The sequence below is a fragment of the Juglans microcarpa x Juglans regia genome, chromosome 1D (genome assembly GCF_004785595.1).
Source record: "Juglans microcarpa x Juglans regia isolate MS1-56 chromosome 1D, Jm3101_v1.0, whole genome shotgun sequence".
NCBI lineage: Eukaryota > Viridiplantae > Streptophyta > Magnoliopsida > Fagales > Juglandaceae > Juglans > Juglans microcarpa x Juglans regia.
Window position 1 is genome coordinate 21,261,464 of NC_054594.1, and position 24,150 is coordinate 21,285,613.

The window sequence follows — 24,150 nt, forward strand, 5'->3', positions numbered from 1 at the left end:
ATAAGCAGTAAGGTGAGGAGAATTGCCTGCAGGAAAGAATAAGCCGCAGGCAGAAGCGCCCTGAACATAGTGTATGATCCTACGGACAGCAGCCAAATGAAGATGACGAGGGGTCTAAAGAAACTGGCTTACTTGTTGTACTGCAAAGGAAATATCCGGTCTAGTAATAGTGAGGTAGACAAGATTACCCACCAACTTTCGGTATAAACTGGGATCAGCAAGTAAATCACCCTCCTCTTTGCGAAGCTTGACATTCAATTCCATGAAAATATCAACAGAGGTGGCCTCCTGTAGGCAATCTCTAGCCACCAGGTCAGTAGCATACTTATGTTGATTGAGTGAAATACCAGATGGACTACGATGCACCTCAAGACCGAGAAAATATGTGAGAGACCCAAGATCTTTCATATGAAAGGACTCAGAGAGATGAGTCTTGAGCTAGCCAAGTAAAACATAATCGGAACCAGTAATTACAATATCATCAACATAAACCAAAAGAACAACAATACCCATATCTGATTTCCAAAGAAACAAGGAAGTGTCATACTTGCTCTGCTTGAATGAGAATTGTAATAAAGTGGTTCGAAATTTATCAAACCATGCCCTCGAAGCTTGTTTGAGACCATAAAGGGAGCGACGAAGCTTACACACATGCGAAGTCGAAAAAGAAAACAATCTCGGGGGTGGCTTCATATAAATACACTCTTTAAGATCCCTGTGAAGAAAAGCATTCTTGACATCCATCCAATGTAGTGGCCAATCATTGGAAGCAGCAAGAGCTAGAATCATACGAACAGTAGTCATCTTAGCCACAAGAGCAAAATTCTCTTCATAATTGACACCATATTCCTGATTATTCCCAAGTACAACAAGCCGAGTTTTGTAACAATCCAAACTTCCATCAGATCAAACCTTGACTGAGTAAACCCATTTGCAGCCTAGATGAACAATTGTTGGAGGACATGGCTCAATGTCCCAGGTGTGATTGGCCTCGAGAGTGGTAATTTCTTCCTGCATAGCTTGTTGCCAACAGTCATGCTTGGCAGCTTGTGAGTAGGAAGTAGGAATATCAAAATTGGACAATGCAGCAGTAAAAGCTGAATTAGAAATGCCAGAACTGGAAGAAGTGAACCCATACCTATCCGGGGGTACCGACATTCGAGGAGAGCGACGTACCAAAGGCACTGGAGGTACTGTAACTGACTGGTTCTAGAGCCTGGTAGGATCAGATATCAGGTGAGCTACTGGGAGAGACTGTGGGCGGGAGCGTCTCGTATACACAATACCTGGTTTAAAGTGAGAGCTGACTTGAGGAAGATCAGAGAACTGCTGCTCAAAGGAGGGGAGTACCACAATAGAAGGAGAAGGCAAAGAGGACACAGGAAAGAAATGTTGATTTTTAAAAAAAATAACATTCCTAGAAATGCGTGTACGATGTAATGTAGGATCATAACAAACAAATCCCTTTTGACACACATTATATCCCAAAAATACACATCTAACAGATTGAACAGATAATTTATGTCGCTCATGAGGAGGTAAATGAACAAAACATACACAACAAAAAATATGGAGATTATCATAACTAGGTTGCATACCAAACAAGCAGAAATAGGGAGACTCCATGTGTAAGACGTGGGAAGGTAAACGATTAATCAAGTGAGTAGCAGTTTTCAGAGCCTCAACCCAGAACATGGATGGAACAGAGGATTCTAACAAGAGAGTACGTACCACATCAAGAAGATGACGATTTTTACGTTCGGCTACTCCATTCTTTTAGGGAGTAGCGGGACATGAACGTTGATGATGATACCTTTAGAAGCTAAGAATGCTTGAAACTCAGTAGAAAAATATTCACCACCAGAATCTGTGCGTAATGTCTTAATAGTTGCAGAAAATTGATTTGCAACATATGCTAAAAACTCAGTGAAAGTACGAAAAACCTCAGATTTAGAGCGAAGAAAATAGACCCATGTAAATCTGCTATGATCATCAATGAAAGTCACATAATATTTAAATTTGTCATGTGAACTAACAGGGGAAGGTCCCCAGACATCACTATGGATAAGATCAAAGCAGTGAGAAGCTCTACAAGCATGCAAGGGAAATGAAAGAGTTTTGCTTTTACCAAGTTTGCAAGAATCACACTCAAGATAAAGAAGAACGTTCTTTATTACCAAGAAAAACCAGAGTGCAATACATAAGATAAGATCTGAGTATTGGGATGGCCTAAATGATGATGCCACACCATACTCGGACCAGGAACATTATTACAAGCAAGAGACTTAATAGAAGAAACTAGAGAAAATGCGGGAACAAGTAAAAATAGTGGAAACAAGCGCCCCACTTTAGGTCCCTTCGCGATTGGCTCCCACGTTACTTGGTCCTGCACAACACAACCATCACCAGAAAAATTAACAGCACAATTGTTATCAACTAATTGACCAACAGAAATAAGATTCGTGGAAAGCTGGGGAGCAAGAAACACATCAGTAAATTGAGAAGAGGCATCTCCAACAGTAGCTATGGGCAAAGAACTATCATTGGCAGTCTGAATGGTAGATTGACCAGCATAAGGCCGAACATGACACAAAGCGGTGGGAGTATTCGTCATGTGGTTAGAAACCCTCGAGTCTACGTATCAGAGTTTAGTAGAATTTTTTCCTTGAAACCTCATTGCAGATAATGCCGAAATTAGCATTTGTTACACCATTTTTGGTGTGCAGTAATTTGCTGCAGAAGGTGCAAGATCACAGGAAGCACCTGAGGAAAAGCCATGTGCTACAGAAGTTGCTGTTGGAGGAACAAGAATAGAAGTCTGAAGTGCTTGGGCCTGACGATTCTGGGGGCGGATACGACATTCTCTGATAATGTGACGCTTCTTCTTGCAATAAGAAAAATATTTGTTAGGACAATTGGCAACAATATGCCCATATTCCTTACAACAGAAATACTGCAAATTTTTAGAATTTAGAGGGGATCCTCATCCTTGGGCAGCATAAGCCACAATTGCTATCCTGGAACTGCCATGAGATTGCTTTAGAATAGCTTGAGTACTAAGACATTGTTCTTCGCGAAGTAACTCACCAAAACAAATATCAAGAGAAGGAATAAGAGATTTGTTCGGTAGAGAGGAGCGAACAGATTCATATTCGGGCAGTAGTTTCATAAGAAACTGATCACGCCGGCTAGTCTCATAAAGAGTCTGAATAGTCGAAAGAGCGGCAACAGGAACATTCACTGTAACCAAATCAGTATATTCATGCCAAAGAGTCAGAAATGCTGAGTAGTAGTCTTGAATGGAAAGACTACCATGTTGAAACATGGCAATCACATGTTCTAACTGAAAGCAACGAGCATCATTGGCTTGATGATAAACCTTCTTCAAGTAAGTCCACATGGATTGAGCATAGCGATGAGCCCGCAAGTTGGTAACAATATGTGGCTCTACCGAACCAAGGAACCAAGACATAATCGAGCATCAAGTACAGCCCATGAAGGAGAAGCCCCGAGATCTTTGGATTTATCAGTATTGGATTTTTGGGCGACATCCGTGCCATCAATATGCCCCCAAAGATCTTTTCCCTTGAGGAAAAGTTCAAACTGAAATGCCCTAGTAGAGTAATTTGTGCCCGTAAACTTGACACACACAGGTGCAGAGTCCATCACAAATAATTGAATCCCACGACAAAGCAAAAAAAAAAAAAACACAGAAAATAAAGGAGACCGAAATAAAAAGTGAAGGACCTGGAACCATCGAAAATGTCCAACAAAACCAAGAAAATAAAATGCCCACGTTGCTACGACTGCCACGAAAACAAAAGGAACAGACCAAATTTGAGAGACCGAGAAACACGAACCCAGAAAAAACAGAGGATGCAAAAAATCTGAGAGGCCGAGACTTGACAGAAGCTGCTGAAATGGATCACACCAGAGACAGAAGGTGCCGACAACACCTACTCAAAAACCAAAGGCCGAAAACAAGAAGCTGGGACTGTGGGTTCACTGAGAACAATACAGAAAGTGTCGACAGCCGAAACTGAGGAGATGAAAAACAAATTCATGCCGAAATATGAGATCGAGAGAAAAAAATTCAACCGGCTCTTGACACCATGTCAAAGTGAGTTGAAATATTGTGTGAATAGCTGAATTCCTGGCCTTTGAGTGATCTGTATATTATCTATGAACTTTACAAGAGAACTATACATGGAAAGAAAACTAATTGCAGAGTGATTCTAGCATTCTAGCCTAATATGGAAACTACATATTCTGTCAATATCCTAACTGTACAAGCCTAAGTAAATGTCGTAAAGGTAAAACAAGGAAAGAAGAATAGAAGGAAAGAAGATTAATTATGGTCAGCAAAGCGGTGCATTGACAAGGTGCTTCCCAATATACCTCCTCACGGACCAGAGGATTTGCTTGCACCTCAACCACCCTATCCGATATAGAACACAACTCCTGCCCTTGCTCTCCCTCGACCCCATTCAAATCATACACGACCATGGCTTTATCGATTTCCATTTCCACTGTATTACCCACTTTAGAAGCCCCACCCTCTGTTTGATCCTTCCCAGAGCTAAATAAATTGCCTACTTCCAGAGACAAAGCTTTCTGGGGTGATACCATGGTGTTCTCCATTTGAAGCTTCCAGGCAACATTTCTGCTTGAAAAAGAAATTTGGCATTGTTTGTTTTGGTCACTGACACAGCCAGTCTATGGGCCAAGACAATAGCCACCATCTCGCCTTCTTCCGTCAGTGGTTTCTATGCAGTCCCTGGCTGGTGTAATGTTGGCTCTGATGATCGTTTTGCAACGCCGGAAGATGACCCAACTTTGAAGCTAGAGTGACCCGCCAACTATGGGTCGGATAGCCCTTAGATCTTTGGGCTTGCAACTTCCCTTTCTCAGCCCACAATCATCTTGTACCACCGAAACCCACGAACTTCTTGCCAGTTGCTTCCCTCATCTTTCCTGACTCAAGCCCAGGCCCATTTCCTGGTTTACCCATTGTATAAAGCCACTATCAACTCTGTTTTGAGGTTTGCAGAGTCATCCTTTCTGCGTCGCACCCTTTTGTCAGAGAACCACCATCCTTTCTCCTCTGGTGGTTGTCGGCGCCTCAAACCTCGTATCTCTGCAAGTCTCTTCTTGATTTCTCCTTGATTTTTCTAGCATCATCGTTGGTGACTGGCATTGAGCATGAAACAACCTTTGCATACGTTTTAGAAGTCACTCCCCCACATGTGCCCTTGCTTATTTGCCTTTTGAACGTTTCAGCCCCTCCATATTCCTTTGCTTCATTTTTGCCTGCATTGCCACATAGCTCACGCAGTTCCACAGCCATCTTCCTCCGTACCTTGCCTTCCACTTCAAGGATGATGATAAGGCTCTGTCTCCCACTACCTTTGTACTTTACTATAGTCAAGTATCTACCAAATGCATTGGAAGATCTCTGTGCAGGAAAAGCACTGCTGCCTAAGTTGGACGTTCTGATGACCTCCTTGTCACCATCTGACCTGGAAATTTTTCTAAGGTTTGTGCGACCCATGATGCAATTCGTCTACCCAGTAACTGGTCTTTAGTCACCTTCCTACCTCTCTCTGTGATGCGTATATAGCAACCACCTTCAACTGAAATCTCAAATATTTTTGTTTCAATGAGAATAACCTTCAAATTACCCATCCTTCAAGAACTTGCACCTCTAACTAAGCTCAAAATTAAACTAGAAATGGTAATGGTCACCAAGTAGACTCATCGGGGGCGAGAAGCAAGAGTAGTACAAATGCTAGCAATAGAGAGAAGAGAAAGAGAAAGAAGAGAAGCCAAAGGTGGATGAAGAAGCTTGCAGTAAGGAGGGGAAGAAAAACTCCATAAAATGACATTGAATGAACAAGAATCTAATAAATCTACATTCAGAGTTAAATAGAGATAACTAAGTTGACATAGGCCAATCATTGTCATCAAAAGAAGGCAACTTGCATTTTCACCGGTCACAATTGCAATTACATTATCTATCATATTCCCCAGCCTCTCTCATAGTCACGAGAAGTCCAACATACTTGTCAATTTATACACACAGAGAGGGGGAAGTTCAAAAGAAGATGAACCATCATGTTGCCTACTATGCTGGTCATTGGACTTAGACCACTATAGCTCAAAAGAATAACCCGAAAGTCAAAGTTGCAAGAGGTGCAAAGAAAGTGAGCACAGAGACGACATCTTCAGATGTTGGGCTTCGCACTAGTCTCAGTTACTGTAGTTTTTGCACAAAAGAGATGACCACCAGCACCACCAACATTGTCACAAAGAGTTTCATCTCTAAGACGGGAAACCAGTTTTAGAATCTTTCACAACCATCCAATCAGATCGGGTTTTCATGAAGAAGCTACAGCATTGTATGGAGTAGCATCAATGACTTCAAAGATGACAATAAGCTATCCCTCTCCAAGATGACAATGAAACCAAAAACGACACCCTAAGGCCTGGTTTGGATAGCAAGAGCCTCTCACATACAATCTCGTCTCATCTTGTCTCAATATCCAAACACCACAAATACAAACACTTTTCAACTTTCAATTTTCAATTTTTTCATATAATCATTACCCAATCATTACAACTTTTTCAAACTTTCAAACAAAACACAAAAAACAATTCAATCTTTTCAAATCTTAAAACAAAAATAATATTAAAAAAATAATATTATAACAATATTTTAACTTTATAATATTTTTATTCAACTTTTTCTCTCTCCATTTCTAAAATTCTATAAAACATCTTAACTCAAACTATTTCACTACTATTCACATATTATCTTATCTCATTTCACTATCCAAACCAAGCCTAAATGGAAGAAAGGGATTTGTAGAGTAATAAGCAAAAGCGTAATAGACTTCACATTAAGCTTGGAAACCAAATGGCCCGGAAACTGAACAGCCTGGAAACCAAATAATATTTAAGTAAATAAATTACTGCTAAGATAGTTATCCAATTGTTTTAATAACCAAGAAACCGAATAATTTTGATAACTTACAAACCGAACGGTTTTAAGGGAAAACTAAACTTAAGAAAATAAAAGGCAGTAGTTTACTGGAAGTGCAAGAGACAGCTAATAAAGTGGCAATAAAGGGTGAAAGTTGACGGGAACTGCAAAAGACGGGAAACTGCAAGAGACGGGTGAAAAAGTGGTAATAAAGGGTGGAAGTGTACATGTGTTTGAATTACGTGGGAATAATGAAATAATAAAATTAAAATAGATATATACTGAGGTTGAGAAATATTTTACAAAGAGGATGCTTCAACTTTTATATACTGTAATGTATTTTATTTTATCGAAAACAATCTCCTGCATCTGTTCTTGCTTCAAAATGTAGTGAGATAATATGCGGCATCAAATTCTCTAGCAACTGTCAAATTATGGAAAAAGGGAGGAACATAATTAGGCTATTGATCCTGACATGGGCCAGATTTGAATATGCACTTTATATTTGAGTTTCTAAGTTAAGTTCGTTGACTTTAGGGTTCTGTGTTCTCACTAGACTCCTTTTTAACTGAATGTTGTATTGTAAAGCAGAGTGGCACAAGAAGATTAATAATATTGGACTTGGAAAATGTCTTTCATATCTGTTTTAGTTTACTGTAAGTACTAAATGTAAAAACTATGATCCCAATCTATGGAATTTTCAATTTGGTAAACGGATTTGATATAGATTTTAAGTTCAAAATAGGTTGCATAGAAGTCCCTTTTTTTCCCTAAAAGGCAGCCTGTTTATTTTCATTCTGCCTCAGGTGCAAAATGCTGATGATAATATTTATCCAGAAGATGTGGAACCAACTCTGACATTCATTCTTCAAGAGTCAGGAATCATTCTTCTAAATAACGAGCGAGGCTTCTCTGCTCAAAACATCAGAGCACTCTGTGATGTTGGTAATTCGACAAAGAAAGGATCTAATGCTGGATATATAGGGCAGAAAGGCATTGGCTTTAAATCCGTTTTCCGGGTATGTTTGAACAAGCATTATTGTAATATTTCTTTGATTTTCTTTTTCTTTTTTGGTAAGTAATGGTTAATTTATATTGAAAAAAAAAACTGAAAAATGGTCTTTCCCAAGTACTTAGGTTGTGTATAAGAGATATTATATGTCTAAGAGGTACAATAAGCTTTGTTGCTTACTGTTTGTTGCTCCAAGTGAACCACTGATTTTTGTGGAACTTTAATTTCATTCTTTGAAAGAGTCTTTACTAGTTGAGCTGTACCACTTTTTTGGAATTTGACACTGTGTGGGGGTTCCTGCATTTTAATAGTCTACTAAAGATTTATACTTTTTTGGGATCAGGATTAATCGACTTGTGATTTTTCATGTTTTACATGCAACCCAAATCCTTCCTGTGGATGTTGGGTTGACCCAGGGTTATGAAGATGGTATTTGATGTGGCCTGCTGTTATGCTTAAGTCCAGGTGTGAATGATAACAATTGCAAGAAGGTCATAAGCAGTTTAATCTTGTGTTAAGGTTTCAGAAGCAAATGGCTTAAGGTAGTTTTTAGGCTCATCTTCTTTATAGTTAATCATTGTGTCGACTATAATAATCTTTCACATGCACTCCTGCTATTTTGTGGTTGTTCGGTGTTCTGTGCAAGGTTGCCAAGTTTTAATTGACATAAAGAAATAAATATGAAAATAGGGTTTTGATTCTGTAGTCCTGGAAACATGTAAAGTTGAAGTTTAGACAGAAATGGTTAAAGTAGATGTTGAAAGGCTCATCTCCCATAGTCAATTGGTGTTGCACGTGCAAAAAGAGTAGGGAGACTGGACCATTTACTTTTTCACTGTAAGGTGGCCTTGACCTTATGGTATGAATTCTTTGCTAGAATGGGGATAGCTTGGGTGATGCCGAGAAGGATTGTAACACCCCCTTCCCGTAGGCTAGGAGTGCCACGTATTTTCCATAAAAATAATCCGGTAATAGATCCCATAATTTCATAATTGAAAAAAAAATTGAACCTTTATTATGCGGAAAAATGTCTAATCAAACTGTCTTCCAAAACATTAAATGAAATAAACTGAAATAAATTCATGTCATAAAAACATGTTTATTTTAGAAAGTCTGAACTAAAAAAAAATAAATGCTCCTTCTACTCCTGGCCTGCCTGCTCGTAATCATCATCTTCACCTGGGTGGTTAAAACATGAAAACAAACTAAAATGAGTCGATGACTCTGTAAGAAATCTATCACAACGTAAACGTAATAAACATAAGATTTTCATAACAACTTTCATGCTGAGCTTAAAAAAAAATTCATGACTGTTCATGTTGATGCTTATGCTATGTATGACTGTTTTAACTGAATTAACTGATTGATCTGACTGCTTTAACTGATTTATCTGACTGGCCAACACACTTAACCCTGTGTGCAAGGTTGTGCACCAGCCCCACATCCCGCTGCAGCAAGGGGAACTGCAGTATTCTAGCATACTATGGTGGACCACGACTGAGTTCATGGCTTGCACACCACCCTGAACTGAACTGAACTGCATTGGTACCATGCATCTGAATGGCCATCTTATTAACTGATCTGATATTATCTTACACTTGAATTTAAGATGGCTTACGTGTCTTATACACATGAGATGCATGACATACTATATACATAATCATAAATTCTAAATTTAAACATGATGCGGAATGACATGGTCGTATGCTATGCTAGATGACATGCTTGCATATGACATGAGCGGTTCATAAATAGTGGCTATCAATGAACTGGCTTGGATAATACATACATATAAGCTAACTGTGATGATCCTAATTTATGATCAAATTTACTTACCTTGATGCGTGTCTTCTTGAATAATACTTCGTAACTTGAAACCTATATTCAATAAATAACTATCACTAAATTGTTTGGAAAATAAATAAATGCTAATATCTTACTTAACTAATTTTGGAATTCTAAAATATAGTCAAACCAATATTTGTTTAACACTAAAATCAATAATTCATAGTATTTAAATTACTTAAAATACTAATTTATAATTTAGTAGAAATACTCGAGCTATTTTAAAATAATTCACAAAAAAACTTAAATTCTTAAACTAAGTTTCATTTCTCAACATAATTATTAAATCTTATAAGAAACTTAACAAATTCCACTAAATTCTTAACATAGAAATTTTATTAAAATCTTACTAAATTGACAAAGGAAATTTAACTCAAATATTAGACTTAACATTATTCTTTAAAAAATATATTTCTAATTCTTTAAACATTTTTATTAAAAAAGAACCTTTAATTAACTATATTTATTTAATAACTCAACTAGTAATATTAAACTCAATAAAAATCACTAAAATAATTATTGAAATAAAATAAGATCAAGTTCAATTAAACATCATTATAGTCTGTAAAAAAGGTTAAAAACTCTGGCCCATAATAATAATAATACAACAAGAGCCCAATCAAAAGAACAGGCTCAACACACGCACGCACAAGGGCTTAGGGCCCAACGGCCCAATAAGACCCACGGATTCTTTCAAGAATCCGAAAACATGGCTAAAAACAAAGGAAAGCAGAGAGTTGAGAGAGAGGGAGAGGGTCTGCGATGGTGGCTCACCGAGGGAGGGCTGAGGCGATGGCGGCGCTGGTGGTTGGGAGTGACCAGCGGCGCGACTGAGGGTTCCTATGGTGGTGCGGCACCGAGTGAGAGAAAGAGAGAGTGAGTTTAGAGAGAGGAACTACTAAACCGAAACCAAGAGAGAGAGAGAGTTGTGGCGGCCGAGGCCTTACCGGAGAAATGAGTGGCTCGACGGGGGTTGTGGGTCGGCGGCTTCTGTGTCGTCAAGGAGAGGTTCGGCGCCTCTTGAGGTGGCCACTGAGGAGAAGGGGCGACGGAACTGGTTCGGCAACAGGGGTTTTTCGCAACTCACAAGTTTGTCTTCTCATGTACAGGTAAGCACGTTTTATAATGGTAGGTGATGGAGAATTAGAGAAACCCTAGAAGAGCATAGACGTGCACGTGCAAGAGAGTGGAGACGTGCATGTATAGAAGATACTAGGCAACAGAGTTGGTGTTCCACTAGGACGTTAGCAAAACAAACAAAATCACCGAGAGAAACATACGGGTTGGGTGGTTTGAAGTTCTCAACAGAGGCTAACAAAGTGATGAGGTTCGGTGACTAGAAGAAAAAATTAAACTTTAAATTTAAAAACAAAACCGTAGTAACAAAATCTGATACACTTTAGAAATCCTTATTAAAACAAAACTCTAACAAATCATAATTAGCAACTATAATAGAAAATATAAAGATAAAGTAAATATAAATTCTGATAAAACTATAATCATAAAAATATAAATTCTAAAAATATAAGTTTACTAGAAAAATTACTTATATACCCTAAAACCAAAACTGGTATGTCACAAGGATAGTTGATTTCCTAGCAAATTGGAGAGGCTTGTGTGGTAACTTGCATATCAAAGTCATTTGGAAGATGGTACCCATTTGCCTATAGTGGTGTCTTTGGAAGGAGAGGAATGATAGAAGCTTTGAAGACCACAAGCAGTCAATGGACGAGCTGTTTTAACACTTTACTCCATTGGTCGAATGTACTAGACTTCAATGGTCTGAACATTCATGAATTCCTTGTATCTCTAACCAATTATGCCTAGGTGTTGCTCTTGTATATGTCCCGTGTACCTAGGCTATGCCCAATTCTCATCAATAATATTCTTATCTGCTGATTAAAAAAAAAGGGCCCATCCCCCATAAAGATAATAAACAGATTTTTTGGATTAGTATTCAACTGTTTTTTAAAATCTCTGAAAGAAAATTTTGGTAGCCACCATTGTGAACTTTCGTGGAAAGTGACTGTCTTACCTAATGTAGTGTTAATGGAGAGAGAAATTATCATAGTTTTGAAGATCGTGAGAAATCGATGGACAGGGTTGAAGTTTTCTTCCTTTAAACCTTTTATATTTGGGTGGCGACTCATATTTATGATACTGTAAACACCATGTATTTTTTAATTTATTTGTTCATATTGTCCAGGGTTTTCTTCTTCGTTCCCTTTTAAAACTTAAAAGTATTTCTTATATGTTCCCTTTGTACTTGAATTAACCATTTCTTAAGTTTGAATGAAATTTCATTTACTTATATGAAAGAGTATTATACTGTTTTTCTTTATTAGCAAAGAAATCAAAAGCTAACTTTTAAGGCTCGTTTGGATAGTGAGATGAGATGAGATGGTTTTAGATGAGTTGAATAAAATATTGTTAGAATATTATTATTTTTTTGGGATTTCAAAAGGTTGAATTGTTTATTATTTGTGTGAGAATTTGAAAAAGTTGTAATGATGAGATGAGATGAGATGATTTCTCTATCCAAACAAGTCCTTAAAGAACTCTACTTTCGTTTAGACAAGTGACATTTTAGCCAAAAAATGTTACGGTGGGACACCCTGCATAGAGGCTTATAATGCCCCACACTCGGAAACACAAGTCATTTTTTAATGTGAATCATATTTTAATGTCATTGGTCAAAAGTGGTAGGCCACTGTTTCGGTTCATTGAACTAATGCCTACACTCCCCGAGTAATTAGCTGTTATGAATGTGATTGGTCTTTCTGCAGGTTACAGATGCTCCAGAGATTCATTCTAATGGATTTCATGTCAAGTTTGATATAAGTGATGGTCAGATTGGTTTTGTTTTGCCAACATTAGTGCCTCTATGTAATATTGACTTGTATAGTAGGTTGGCATCTGGTGACACCAGTGATTTGGATGCCAAACAGTGGAACACTTGCATTGTACTTCCTTTCAGAACGAGATTATCAGATGGAACTGTCATGAATAGCATTATGACCATGTTTTCAGATCTTCACCTATCTTTGTTGCTGTTTCTTCACCGACTTAAGTGTATTAAGTTTAGAAACTTGCTCAACAATTCGCTCATAGTTATGAGAAAAGAAATCATGGGGGATGGCATCGTTAGGGTTTCACATGGGAAAGAAAAAATGACATGGTTACTAGCATCTCAGAAGTTGCGAGCAGATGTCATTCGTCCTGATGTGCGTACAACGGAAATCTCAGTAGCATTTACATTGCAGGAATCAATTGATGGGGATTGCATTCCAATTCTAGAACAGCAGCCTGTTTTTGCATTTCTTCCTTTAAGAACTTATGGTCTGAAATTCATTCTTCAAGGTGATTTTGTCCTTCCTTCATCTAGAGAGGAAGTGGACGGAGATAGTTCTTGGAACCAGTGGTTGTCATCTGAGTTTCCTGGTTTGTTTGTTGGTGCAGAGAGATCCTTTTGTTCTCTTCTGTGTTTTAGAGAGAACCCTGGAAAAGCTGTGTCAGCATTTATGAGCTTTGTTCCGCTTGTTGGGGAAGTTCATGGTTTCTTTTCTAGTCTTCCCCGGTTGATTATTTCTAAATTACGGATGTCGAACTGCTTACTTCTGGAAGGAGGCAATGACAGATGGGTTCCTACATGCAAGGTTCTAAGAGGTTGGGATGAACAGGCCCGCATACTTCTTCCTGATGGTTTGCTTAGTGAGATTCTTGGCCTTGGTTTCTTGGATAGAAATATAAAAATGTCTGATTCATTAGCAAGGGCACTGGGTATTCAGGATTATGGACCCACAATTTTACTTCAATTTATATCCTCTTTAAGTCAAGTGGAAAACGGTATCAAATCAATGAGTCTGAGTTGGTTGTCTTCTTGGATAAGTTCATTCTATATAATGTTATTTCGTTCTGGACAAATTCTATTAAACTCTGATACAGGAATGGATCTCATAGAAAACCTTAAAAGGATAAAGTTTATTCCCCTTTCGGATGGTACATTCAGCTCAGTGAATGAAGGTACAATCTGGTTACCATCTGACACTGGGTTTGATGGTCAACATCGACTTGAAGCTTTCCAAAGTTTATTTGCTAAACTCCGGACTGTCAGTCCTGCCCTCCTTTCTGCATCAACTTGTGATACCTCATTCATGGACGTTAGTTTGGTAGACAACCTAACCAAGATGTTTCACAGGATTGATGTCAAGCAGTTGTCTGCTCATGAAATTTTGAAGGCCCACATCTTGCCAGCTGTATCTAATGACCGAATTACAAATAAGGACAAGCATTTGATGATAGAGTATATTTGTTTTGCAATGATCCACCTACAGTCTAGCTGTCCTGATTGTTGTGTTGAGAGGGTGAACATAATTTCCGAATTACGAAATAAAGCTTTCATTTTAACAAATTACGGCTTCAAACGGCCTGTTGAGGTGTCAATTCATTTTAGTAAGGAATATGGAAATCCAGTCAATGCAAATAAGTTGACTAATGTTGTAGATATGAAATGGCACGAGGTTGATGCCACCTATCTGAGGCATCCTGTTACTGAATCAACCTCATGTGGACTTAGGAAATGGAGGGAATTTTTCCAGGAAATAGGTATCTTGGATTTTGTGAAAATATTTCAAGTTAATAAGACTGTCGCCGATATTTCTCCTACCATTTTTAAAAATGTAATGTGGGAAAGAGATGTGGTTTCCCCAGAATCAATTGTCAGTGACTGGGAATCTCACGAATTGGTCCATTTAATGTCCCTGTTATTGAAAAATGGCACACCGCAATGTTGTATCTATCTGTTGGAGGTTCTCGATACACTGTGGGATGGTCATTTTAGTGAGAGTGTTACGGGTTACTGGAATCCTAAGTCTGGTGGAGATAGTAAACCCTTCAAGTCTTCTTTTTTGAGTAGCATTTGTGATGTCCAGTGGGTGGTATCTAGCATTGATGATGAGCTTCACTATCCGAAAGATTTGTTTTATGATTGTGATACAGTACGCTCGATTTTGGGCGCTTCTGCTCCATATGCTGTCCCAAAGGTTGGTATAATATACATTGGATATACTCCTTTGCCTACTTTTTATATTTATGTCTTTGTTGATTTCTGTTTTGTTCTTAGCGGGAGCCATCTAATTCACACGGTTGCTCTTTATAAAATTCTTTTTTTCATAAAATGTTGTGGAAGATGCAATATATCCATACAATTTGACTCGAGTAGTCTAGTTGGTCTGGTAGATTGCCTTTTGAGTTGATCTTGTTATCAGAATTCCTTTAAGTGATGCTTTTGTTGTATTTAAGAATTTTTTGTAACATAACACAATATAGAGGCCTCTTGTGCTTATCAGTAAAGATTTATTCCTTACAAAAAAACAAAAAAAAAAAAAAAACATAATATCGTTGTAGATATAACTTAGAAGTTGGGTTTTACAGAGAATAAAGAATGGAAAAGAAGGAAATGACCCTCATGGGATATACTAATACAGTTATGCCCTCTAACACTTCCCCCTCAAGGTAGAGCAAATATGTCGTGTAAACACAGCTCGGAACAAATAAATTAACTTGGCCTGGAACAAAATTAATTTCAACCTATATGACATAAAGACTTAGTAAATATGTCTGCATGTTGTCTACTGACTTAACAAAAGGTGTAGAAATCTCTCTACTCAATATCTTATCTCGAATGAAGTGACAATCAATCTCTACATGCTTGGTCCTTTGATGAAACACTGGATTAGTGGCAATATGTACAATGTGATTCTGGTAGAATGACACAATATGATCACTAATCACTGGGGTCAAAGGGAACTACACCATCCATACGGAATTAATGGAATTATTCCTTATCTTAGTACGTAGTTAATTATATGTATAAATGTAATCTGAGCTGTATTAAACTGCTGCATCTCCCTATAAACTTTTGGAGGACTTGGCTTGCATAAATTTGCACTTCTCTTTTACACTTTGTTTATCTTATTCAAACAGGTGAAATGTCAAAAGTTAGTTCGTGATATTGGGTTTAAGGTTAAAGTTACCATGGATGACATTTTGGAAATTCTAGAAGTATGGAGAAGATCTAGGACACCTTTTAAGGCCAGGTATTGGTGCATCTTCATCACCAACTTTAATTTTGATGTTTAACTTTTTTAATCTGGAAGTGATATCATTTGTTGTCTGTAATTGTCTTTTCTTCTGGTAGTACGCACTGAGTAAGGCATATTTTTTTACTACATGTGCTTTTTGTCGTTTATTCTTTATGCTGTTCAATTTAGCATCATAAATAGTTAATACTGTTTCAATTGAATTCTTCTTCACACCTTTCACTGTATTTTACCCCCTTTCACATAAAAAATCCGATCATATTTTGGTTCTACTAATGTGTTTTCTAGCAAGAAAAAGCATTTGCAAATTTTAAAAGGATTTATAAATTTTACCAATATCCTGTGTTTTTGTTCTGTTTTGAGTATGTCTAGACTATATAGGTCTTTTCCTCTGTTATCTTTAAAATATTCGTAAGTTGTGAAAGAAGTTGTAAAAATTTTATATATAGGATTATTGTGCAATAATGCTAATGATCATGGGTTTCTCAGAGCAACCATATAAAACTGATGCCACTTTTTTTACCACATGTGGTGTTATCTTAGTACCAATTATGTGCTTTGTATAACGAAATTACTCTTCTAATCATTGTCTGGTATTCTCATTGAAAATGGACCTTCCAGTCTCTCATGGAAGTTATTCCCAAATCTTTTCTGTTTGGTCCATGGATATATTTGTTCCAATTTTATTTCCCCTCCTTTTCAATATATTCTTGATTTTTTCTAGAGAATAACATTTTTCGGTATAAGAATTTTATATCGTTCTCAATGCTTCTTGTGATACTACTTGCTTAGAACTCGTATATGTAAACCTTTGCGATGTTGTATTGGGTGCAAATCAGCTCACTTACTCAAGGTTGGATGGAAACTGCAGTTTGAGTCTGAAATCATATAGTGTTCCTCTGCATGTTAGATTGTATAAAAACAAGTATCAGTTCGGATGTTCCTTTTCATATGCCATGGCATTTGCCCAACATGTCATGTACTTATTCTCTTCACCTTGTGCTTTGGACATTAATTTTGCCATTTTTTTTCCATGATTGTAATCCTAACACCCCTTAATCTTTCTTCAGGTAAGCAAACCTGCTCATTTTAATGGGTCCCAACTTTGGTTTTTTATGCCAGCATATCACAAATGTCAAAATTGTACACGTTCATTTGGGATGAAATGAACACTTCAGAGAAGAAACTCAAAGTGGAGTTGACTTCAGGACCTTTTATATTTTTTCCGTCTGCATCCGGCTTTAGGCTTGAGGATGTGGTACCTGGTAAGTTTTTATCTCTTGAAGAAGTATGTTGGCATGATCCAACTGGTGCCCTGGACCAAATGAAGGAGATTCATCCTTATCACAGTTTGACAGAAGCGAATCATAGTCCCTTGACCTGGACACTGAGCAGTGTTTATCCAGGCCTTCGTTACTTTTTCATGGACGGCTGTGGTACATGAGACCCCTCCTCTCTGCAGCTATTTACAGATTTTGCTGCTGTTATCTACTGTTGCTTTGCCTTCACTTGTTCCTAATATAGTAAGTAACTGATTTGTGGCAAAACTGTGCTTGTAACAATTGCTTGTAGCAGTTCATCCTAAGTGTTCCATTCCCATCTCAGGTTTTTCAAGTTTTTCTCATGTGGAGTGATGGACTGAAATCTGGACTACTAACTCCAGAAGATGTCATTTACTTGAAACAATGTCTTTTGAAATCAGAGTTTATGGTGCTTCCAACTGAACAAGATAAGTGGGTCTCACTGCATCCGTCCTTTGGCCCTGTGTGCTGGTGCGATGATAGGAAGTTTGAGAAGCAATTCAAGCATTTCGATAAGATTGATTTTCTGTATTTTGGCAAACTTAGTGAGGATCAAAAAGAGATACTTCAGACAAAAGTTTCTGTACTCATGGAAAACTTAGGGATTCCCGCTCTCTCTGAGGTAAGTTCTTTCTGGGTTGGTGTCTGGGGTGGAGATTGAGATTGGGATATAGCAGCCATGAGTCGTTGAGGTTTTACACTTTCACTTGAAGTACCCCTTTAGGTCATGCAGTAAGTATAATTTATCAACATGTTGAGCCCAACAGTGTAGAATGCTAATCAGTCTTGCCGTGAAGGTTTCGTATTTCAACTTGAGCTTATCCTGTAGGATGAAGATTAGATTTAACACTTGTGAAGAAAAAAGAGCATTACCCACTCTAGCTAGATGTATTGCTGGCTTTGTCAAAAGTTTTTTTTTTTTTTTTTATCAGTAAATAAGAATTTTATTAAAATAGGCGAAGCCAAGTACATGAGACATATACAAGAGCAACACCTATGCATGAGGGCTTTGTCAAAGGTTTTTTCAAAGTTCCAAGCTACTTGTATGGTCTTATAATATTTTTTCCTTACACTTTATAAGCCAACTTGCATAGATATGGTATAAAGAAGGGCATATTGGTGCATCAAGAGAGACCCGACTAATCTCTGAACTATTTGGGTTTATCAATTATGCTCAATTCTTCAATGTCATTGTTATGGTCCACTATCTACGGACTTCTAATAATTCATTGATACTTTTTCAAGGTACTTGATTTTGTAAGAAAAAAAAACTATTTTTTAATGCAAGTGTGCTTTGAAAAGTCCAACTTTTTTATGCATAAAATGATCTTGTGGATGTAGACCTTATTTGCATAGCAATCCTTTTAATTGACTTGAATAATAAATTGGACTTAAAAATAATTGACTGCATTCTGTGAGTGGACATCGCCAACTGTTAGATTCTCTTGCTTTTAAGAAAAACAGAGTTCCCTATATCTCAAAATAATGATGTGCTTTCAATTTTCCTTTGCAGGTTGTAACTCGTGAAGCTGTATATTATGGTCTGGCTGACTGTAGCTTCAAAGCATCGTTAGTGAGCTGGGCTCTTCCTTATGCTCAGCGCTACATCTGTAGTGTACACCCCAATAATTATATTCAACTCAAGCAGTCTGGATTCAGTCTTCTGAATCTTCTGCAAGTCGTTGTTGTTGACAAGCTGTACTACAGGAATGCTATAAAGAGAGGTGCTGGTGCATCAAACGAACGCATTGAATGTAGCTGTCTTCTGCAGGTACCTGATGAGATCCTTTAGTGATGTTTGTCTTTTCTCTCTTCTAATGATTATGGCCTATTACAAATAAATTTCCAGCAAACTGATGCTAAAGCCAGCGAGACAATGTTTGCTACCAAGTCTTTAGTTTAGAACTTAAACCCATCGAGGATCTTTAGAACTTCAGTACCACCTTAAAGTTATAAATCTGGAAAGATAGGCTACGGCATGTTAATGTCATGATGTCCAAAGAGTTTCATTTTTTTAAGGAAGAGGGGCAGTACCCGAATTTTATAAAAAACGTCACTTTTAGCAGAGTAATACCATGTAAAAAGTGAAAGATTGAAGGTCACAAAAATCCCAAAATCAAGGCTTTGAAAATAACTATAAAAAAGCAACCAGTATTACATTTTAATGACTGCTAGCATCATTTGTACAAGTTTCTAAATCTTGGTAATCAAAGGTCTCTCAATGCCAATCTAGGCAACTCTATTATATTAAATTAAGAAGATGAACATCTAGCAGCTCCTGCTTTAGCTAAATGATCTGCAATCGAATTTCCTTCTCTAAAAGCATGCTGTACAGTAAATGAAACAACATGTGTTAAATCAAGAATAACTTCCCAGATGCTGTAATAGTTGTTGAGACAATTCTTAGCAGTTCCATCTGCATCCGCTTCATCCATGATGATCACATACGAAACAAAGAAATAACCTCGGGTGATTCCAGTGGGGGATATCTTCAATGGTTAAGTCAGTGGGAGAAGTAAGAATCTCTTCTCCAATATTCTATCACCTTTGTAATGCATACTTGGAAGGATATTTATACGGCTTAGGGTGCGCTTCATGGAGGAGCGTTGTCCTGCCTGAGCATGATTTGTAGGATGGTGGTGTCCTTCCGGGGCAGGTATCTCTGCAGGACCTGTTTTGCCGGCATGGATCTCTCACGGTATAAGTTCTGTTGGAGGGAGAGTAAGAAGTTGGATTGAGCTATTCGTCAATCAGGGCAGCTCCAGGTGCGGCCACTTGGCCTCGCCATACGTAGCATTTTACCTAGTTACAACCATTCCTCACCTTCCATCGCGTGGGCTTCGCATGCATATCTCTTTAGTTGCCTTGTGACCCGTCCTCGCCCCTAGCACACACTTTTACCCAACAATAGTAATACTTCCACGGGGAATGAAGCGAGTGCTGGAACCATTGAACAAGAACTGCAGTGTCTGTTTTGAAGATCATATTTAAGAAACCCAATTGCATTGGTGTTGGGATCCAATCCCCAAATGTGATGAGAAACCAAAAATGAAATCTCCATGGTCTGAACGAAGCAAAGCCCCACACCCTGCCATGCCTGGATTACTGAAAGCTGAACCATCTATATCAAACTTCAATTTGCCAAGAGGAGGAAGCTTTCCATTTTGTAACACAGGTTTTCTGCCTTTGAGAGTGATCTGTTGCAGCCTCAAGTTTCTCAAAATTTTCTAAACTGGAAAATTCAGCAGCTTCAAAGGCCGAATAAAAGAATTAAGCTCCAAAAGCCACTTAGAAAGCTTGTGTATGACAGCAGAAGGAACTGATTCGATGTTGTTAAAACAATGAGCATTTCTATTCAACCGTAACTCCAATAGAATGAACATAGGAGCTATGGAGGCATGGCAATGCTCTTGCATATGTCCCGTGTAGTCAGGCTCTTGCATATTCTCATGATCAATGAAATCTTGTTTACCGATTAAATGAAAAATGTAGGTGTAGGAGGCAAGAATTACATATTCTATCACTGGAATTTGAAGATTAATCATGCTGCTTATTTCACTTGCATTCTCTTTATCTGGAGAGTAACTGTATTTAGATTAGCTGTTGTTTGAATGTTTTGAATATCCAGAAAGCAATCTCTTCATGATATTTGGTATGTTTTTTGATATTAAATATTTTAATTACATCCATATTTACATGATTCTTGCAGGACAATATTTTGTACACCACCGAAGAATCTGATTGTCATGCCATATATATGGAGCTGTCTCGTTTAGTATTTAATGGAACTCCTGATTTACACTTGGCTAATTTCCTTCACATGATCACAAACATGGCCGAATCAGGATCCACTGAGGAGCAGACAGAGTTTTTCATCTTGAATAGCCAAAAGGTGCCAAAGCTTCCTGACGAGGAATCTGTGTGGTGCCTCTCAGCCGTGCCTTCTTTGACAAAGAATGATGATTCACCCCAGACAAGTTTTAGTTCAAAAGCAACAGATGAAAAAAGTTATTTAAACCCCAAAAGGAAAGCAAGAAAGAACTCAAACTGGCCACCTGTGGATTGGAAAAGTGCACCAGGTTGTAGTTATGCTCAGGCAAATGATTTAGGACACGGGAAACAAGTGCACAGCATGGGGGCAGCCCACAAAAGAAAGAGGATAATTATGAAGGGACAGTCATGCAAACGGATAATGTTTTTTCTATCTCAACCTCCGATGATTGGACCATTGAAGATGATTCAGCAGCGGCTGCAATGGCTTTTGTTTTGTCAGATAACAACAATTTGGAAGATCACTCTGACCAAGCTTGCAATCAGATTGATTCTGGAATGAAAGTTGAATTTAATCGCCTTGATTTAGATACTAAGCCTGATGGCTCTGAGTTTGCTTCGTCTAATTTTCACAAGAGAGACCAACTTAGAACTGGGACACCTGATGCAACACAAGCTGCACGTACGGGGAGACTGGGTGAGCTTGTTGCTTTCAAATACATTATTGGGAAAGCTGGTGAGACGATTGTGAAGTGGGTTAATGAAGATAGTGAAACTGGTTTACCCTATGACATTACTGTAGGGGAGGAGAATAGCAAAGAGTACATTGAAGTTAAAGCGACCAAATCTCAAACAAAGGACTGGTTCGACATATCAAGAAGAGAGTGGCAATTTGCGGTGGATAAAGGTGAATCATTCAGCATTATCCATGTTGTTTTATTAGGAAATAATGTTGCAAGGGTCTCAGTGTTCAAGAATCCTGTAAAATTATGTCAGTTAGGCAAGCTGCAATTGGTTGCTATAATGCCAACGCCACATGAGGAATTCTCCATTGTCTCCTAAGACTGGACCCATTTTCATATGTGCTTCTGGGAGATTGACTCCATAAAGTGTTAGCCAAAGTATGATTGCCTTCACAGAAATCATCTGAAACAACAGAAGTTTGTGTATGCCAAATCTTTCGTTTGATGCTAGGGAGAATTGATTAATGACTACCATGGCACTTGAAACTGGGAGGCCATTCCAGGTGAACTGCATAAACAAAGTTATGGTTCTGCAAGAGAAAGCATGTGCTGGAACCTTAGCATTTTGTCATGCGAGGGAAGCATGATTAGTGTGAGTGAGTGTAGGATTTGGAGGAACTCCATAGTGGAATTCCTTCTTCAAAATGGTGGCCGACTGCCAAATGTTTCTTATGTGCCGAAAGATCCTATATCTTCATATATTGTTCTGTTCATAGATTAAAGATTGTCAAATATATATGTTCGCACTGTAAATATTTGAAGAAAAGGCTGACTTGAATGCCACAGTCGTGTGTATTGTTATGTTTATATAGATTTACAATGAGAGTTTTGTAGCTTGAATTACACTAGTGGATATATACTGCAAACATTCCTATATATCAGGAGGCATAGCGGATGGAGTTGTTGCAGATGATAAGTGTGGTGTTGTTGCAAATGATAAGCATTGAGTTGCTATTGGTATATGTGATAACTCTTGATCTGGTAGTGAGTTATCTTCGGAAGTGTTTGATCTTTGGCTTATTTGTCTAATATCACTAGCAGAGGTATAGATAGTTGCAATTCATTCTTAGCAGGAAACGAACTCTCATAAAAAACAACGTGCCTGGATATGAAGACCTTTTGAGTTATGGGATCCATGCATCTATAACCTAGGTGATTCACACTATGGCCCAAAAATATGCATCGTTTAGAACGGAACATTAATTTGTGAGAGTTATAGGGTCGAAAAAGAGGAAAGCGTGCACACCCAAACGTGCGAAGGGGAGTATAATCTGGTAGTTTGCCATAAAGTTTGAGATAAGGACTTTGATGTTCTAGAATTGGAGTTGGGAGACGATTGATGATAAAAATTGATGTTAGAAAAGCATCTACCCAAAAGGTTGATGGCAAGTGAGACTCGGCTAAGAGGGAAAATCCTATTTCTACAACATGGCGGTGTTTACATTTGGACACCCCATTTTGTTGAGGTGTATGGGGACAACTAATACGATGAATGATATCATTGTTTGTGAGATAGGATTGAAATTGATGTGAGTTGTATTCCCTTCCACCATCCAACTGAAATTGTTTTATTTTGCGAGACAACTGATTTTCAACTACAACTTTGAATTTAACAAAGCATGTATAAACATCTAATTTATTTTGGAGAGGATAGAGCCAAGTGAATCTAGAGTAATCATCAATGAAGAGCACATAATATTTGAAACCACTAAGAGAGTTAGTAGAGCAAGACCAAACGTCTGAGTGAATTAACTCTAAGGAATACTTAGAGACACAACTCGACGTAGAGAAAGGAAACTGTTTCCCTTTGCCGAGTTGACATGAATCACAAAATTTCATTTTGCTAGCTGAACCTTGAACATGTAACTTGTATTTATTCAATAATTGAGATATAATTGAAATATATGTATGGCCTAGTCTAGAATGCCAAATGGCAAGTGGTGCTTTCACTTCTGACACAACAGCTAAGGCATGCGGTTTTTTGAGAGATTTTGACTGCATAGGAAATGGATATAGACCACCTTCACTCCTGCCTTCGAGTAGTGTCTTCCCCATCATTGTGTCCTTCACAAAAAAATGAGAGTCGGTTAAAATAAAGAAGCAATTATTATCTATGCAGAATTGATTAATGGAAAGGAGGTTAACAAAGGCTTGAGGTTAGCAAAGGCTTGATGATAGTGTAAGACACAGTTGAGTTGGAATTGATGAGTAGGCATATAAAATGTTGCATTACTAGTATCTGCAATATTTAAACCCTGACCATTACCAACTGCTACATGCTCTTGACCTGTGTATGGTTGTGAAAGAGTAAGTTGCTCGAGAACCTATGATATGCTGATTTGCCCCACTATCAGCAAACCATGTTTCATTCTTGTGCTCAGAATTGGTGTGAGCC

General features: G+C 38.0%; 1 protein-coding gene across 1 annotated transcript in view; it reads left to right on the plus strand.

Moving 5' to 3' along the window:
- LOC121240152 (protein NO VEIN-like) overlaps positions 1–22,164 on the plus strand; it is a 138,263-nt gene extending 116,099 nt beyond the window's left edge. The window contains 9 exon segments of the mRNA XM_041137591.1: positions 7,789–8,001; positions 12,626–14,881; positions 15,825–15,937; positions 17,063–17,377; positions 17,379–17,463; positions 17,546–17,863; positions 18,755–19,012; positions 20,951–21,341; positions 21,344–22,164. Of these exon segments, the coding sequence (XP_040993525.1) occupies positions 7,789–8,001; positions 12,626–14,881; positions 15,825–15,937; positions 17,063–17,377; positions 17,379–17,463; positions 17,546–17,863; positions 18,755–19,012; positions 20,951–21,341; positions 21,344–22,074 (4,680 nt within the window). The 3' untranslated portion in view covers positions 22,075–22,164.
- Positions 22,165–24,150: the final 1,986 nt, after the last annotated feature.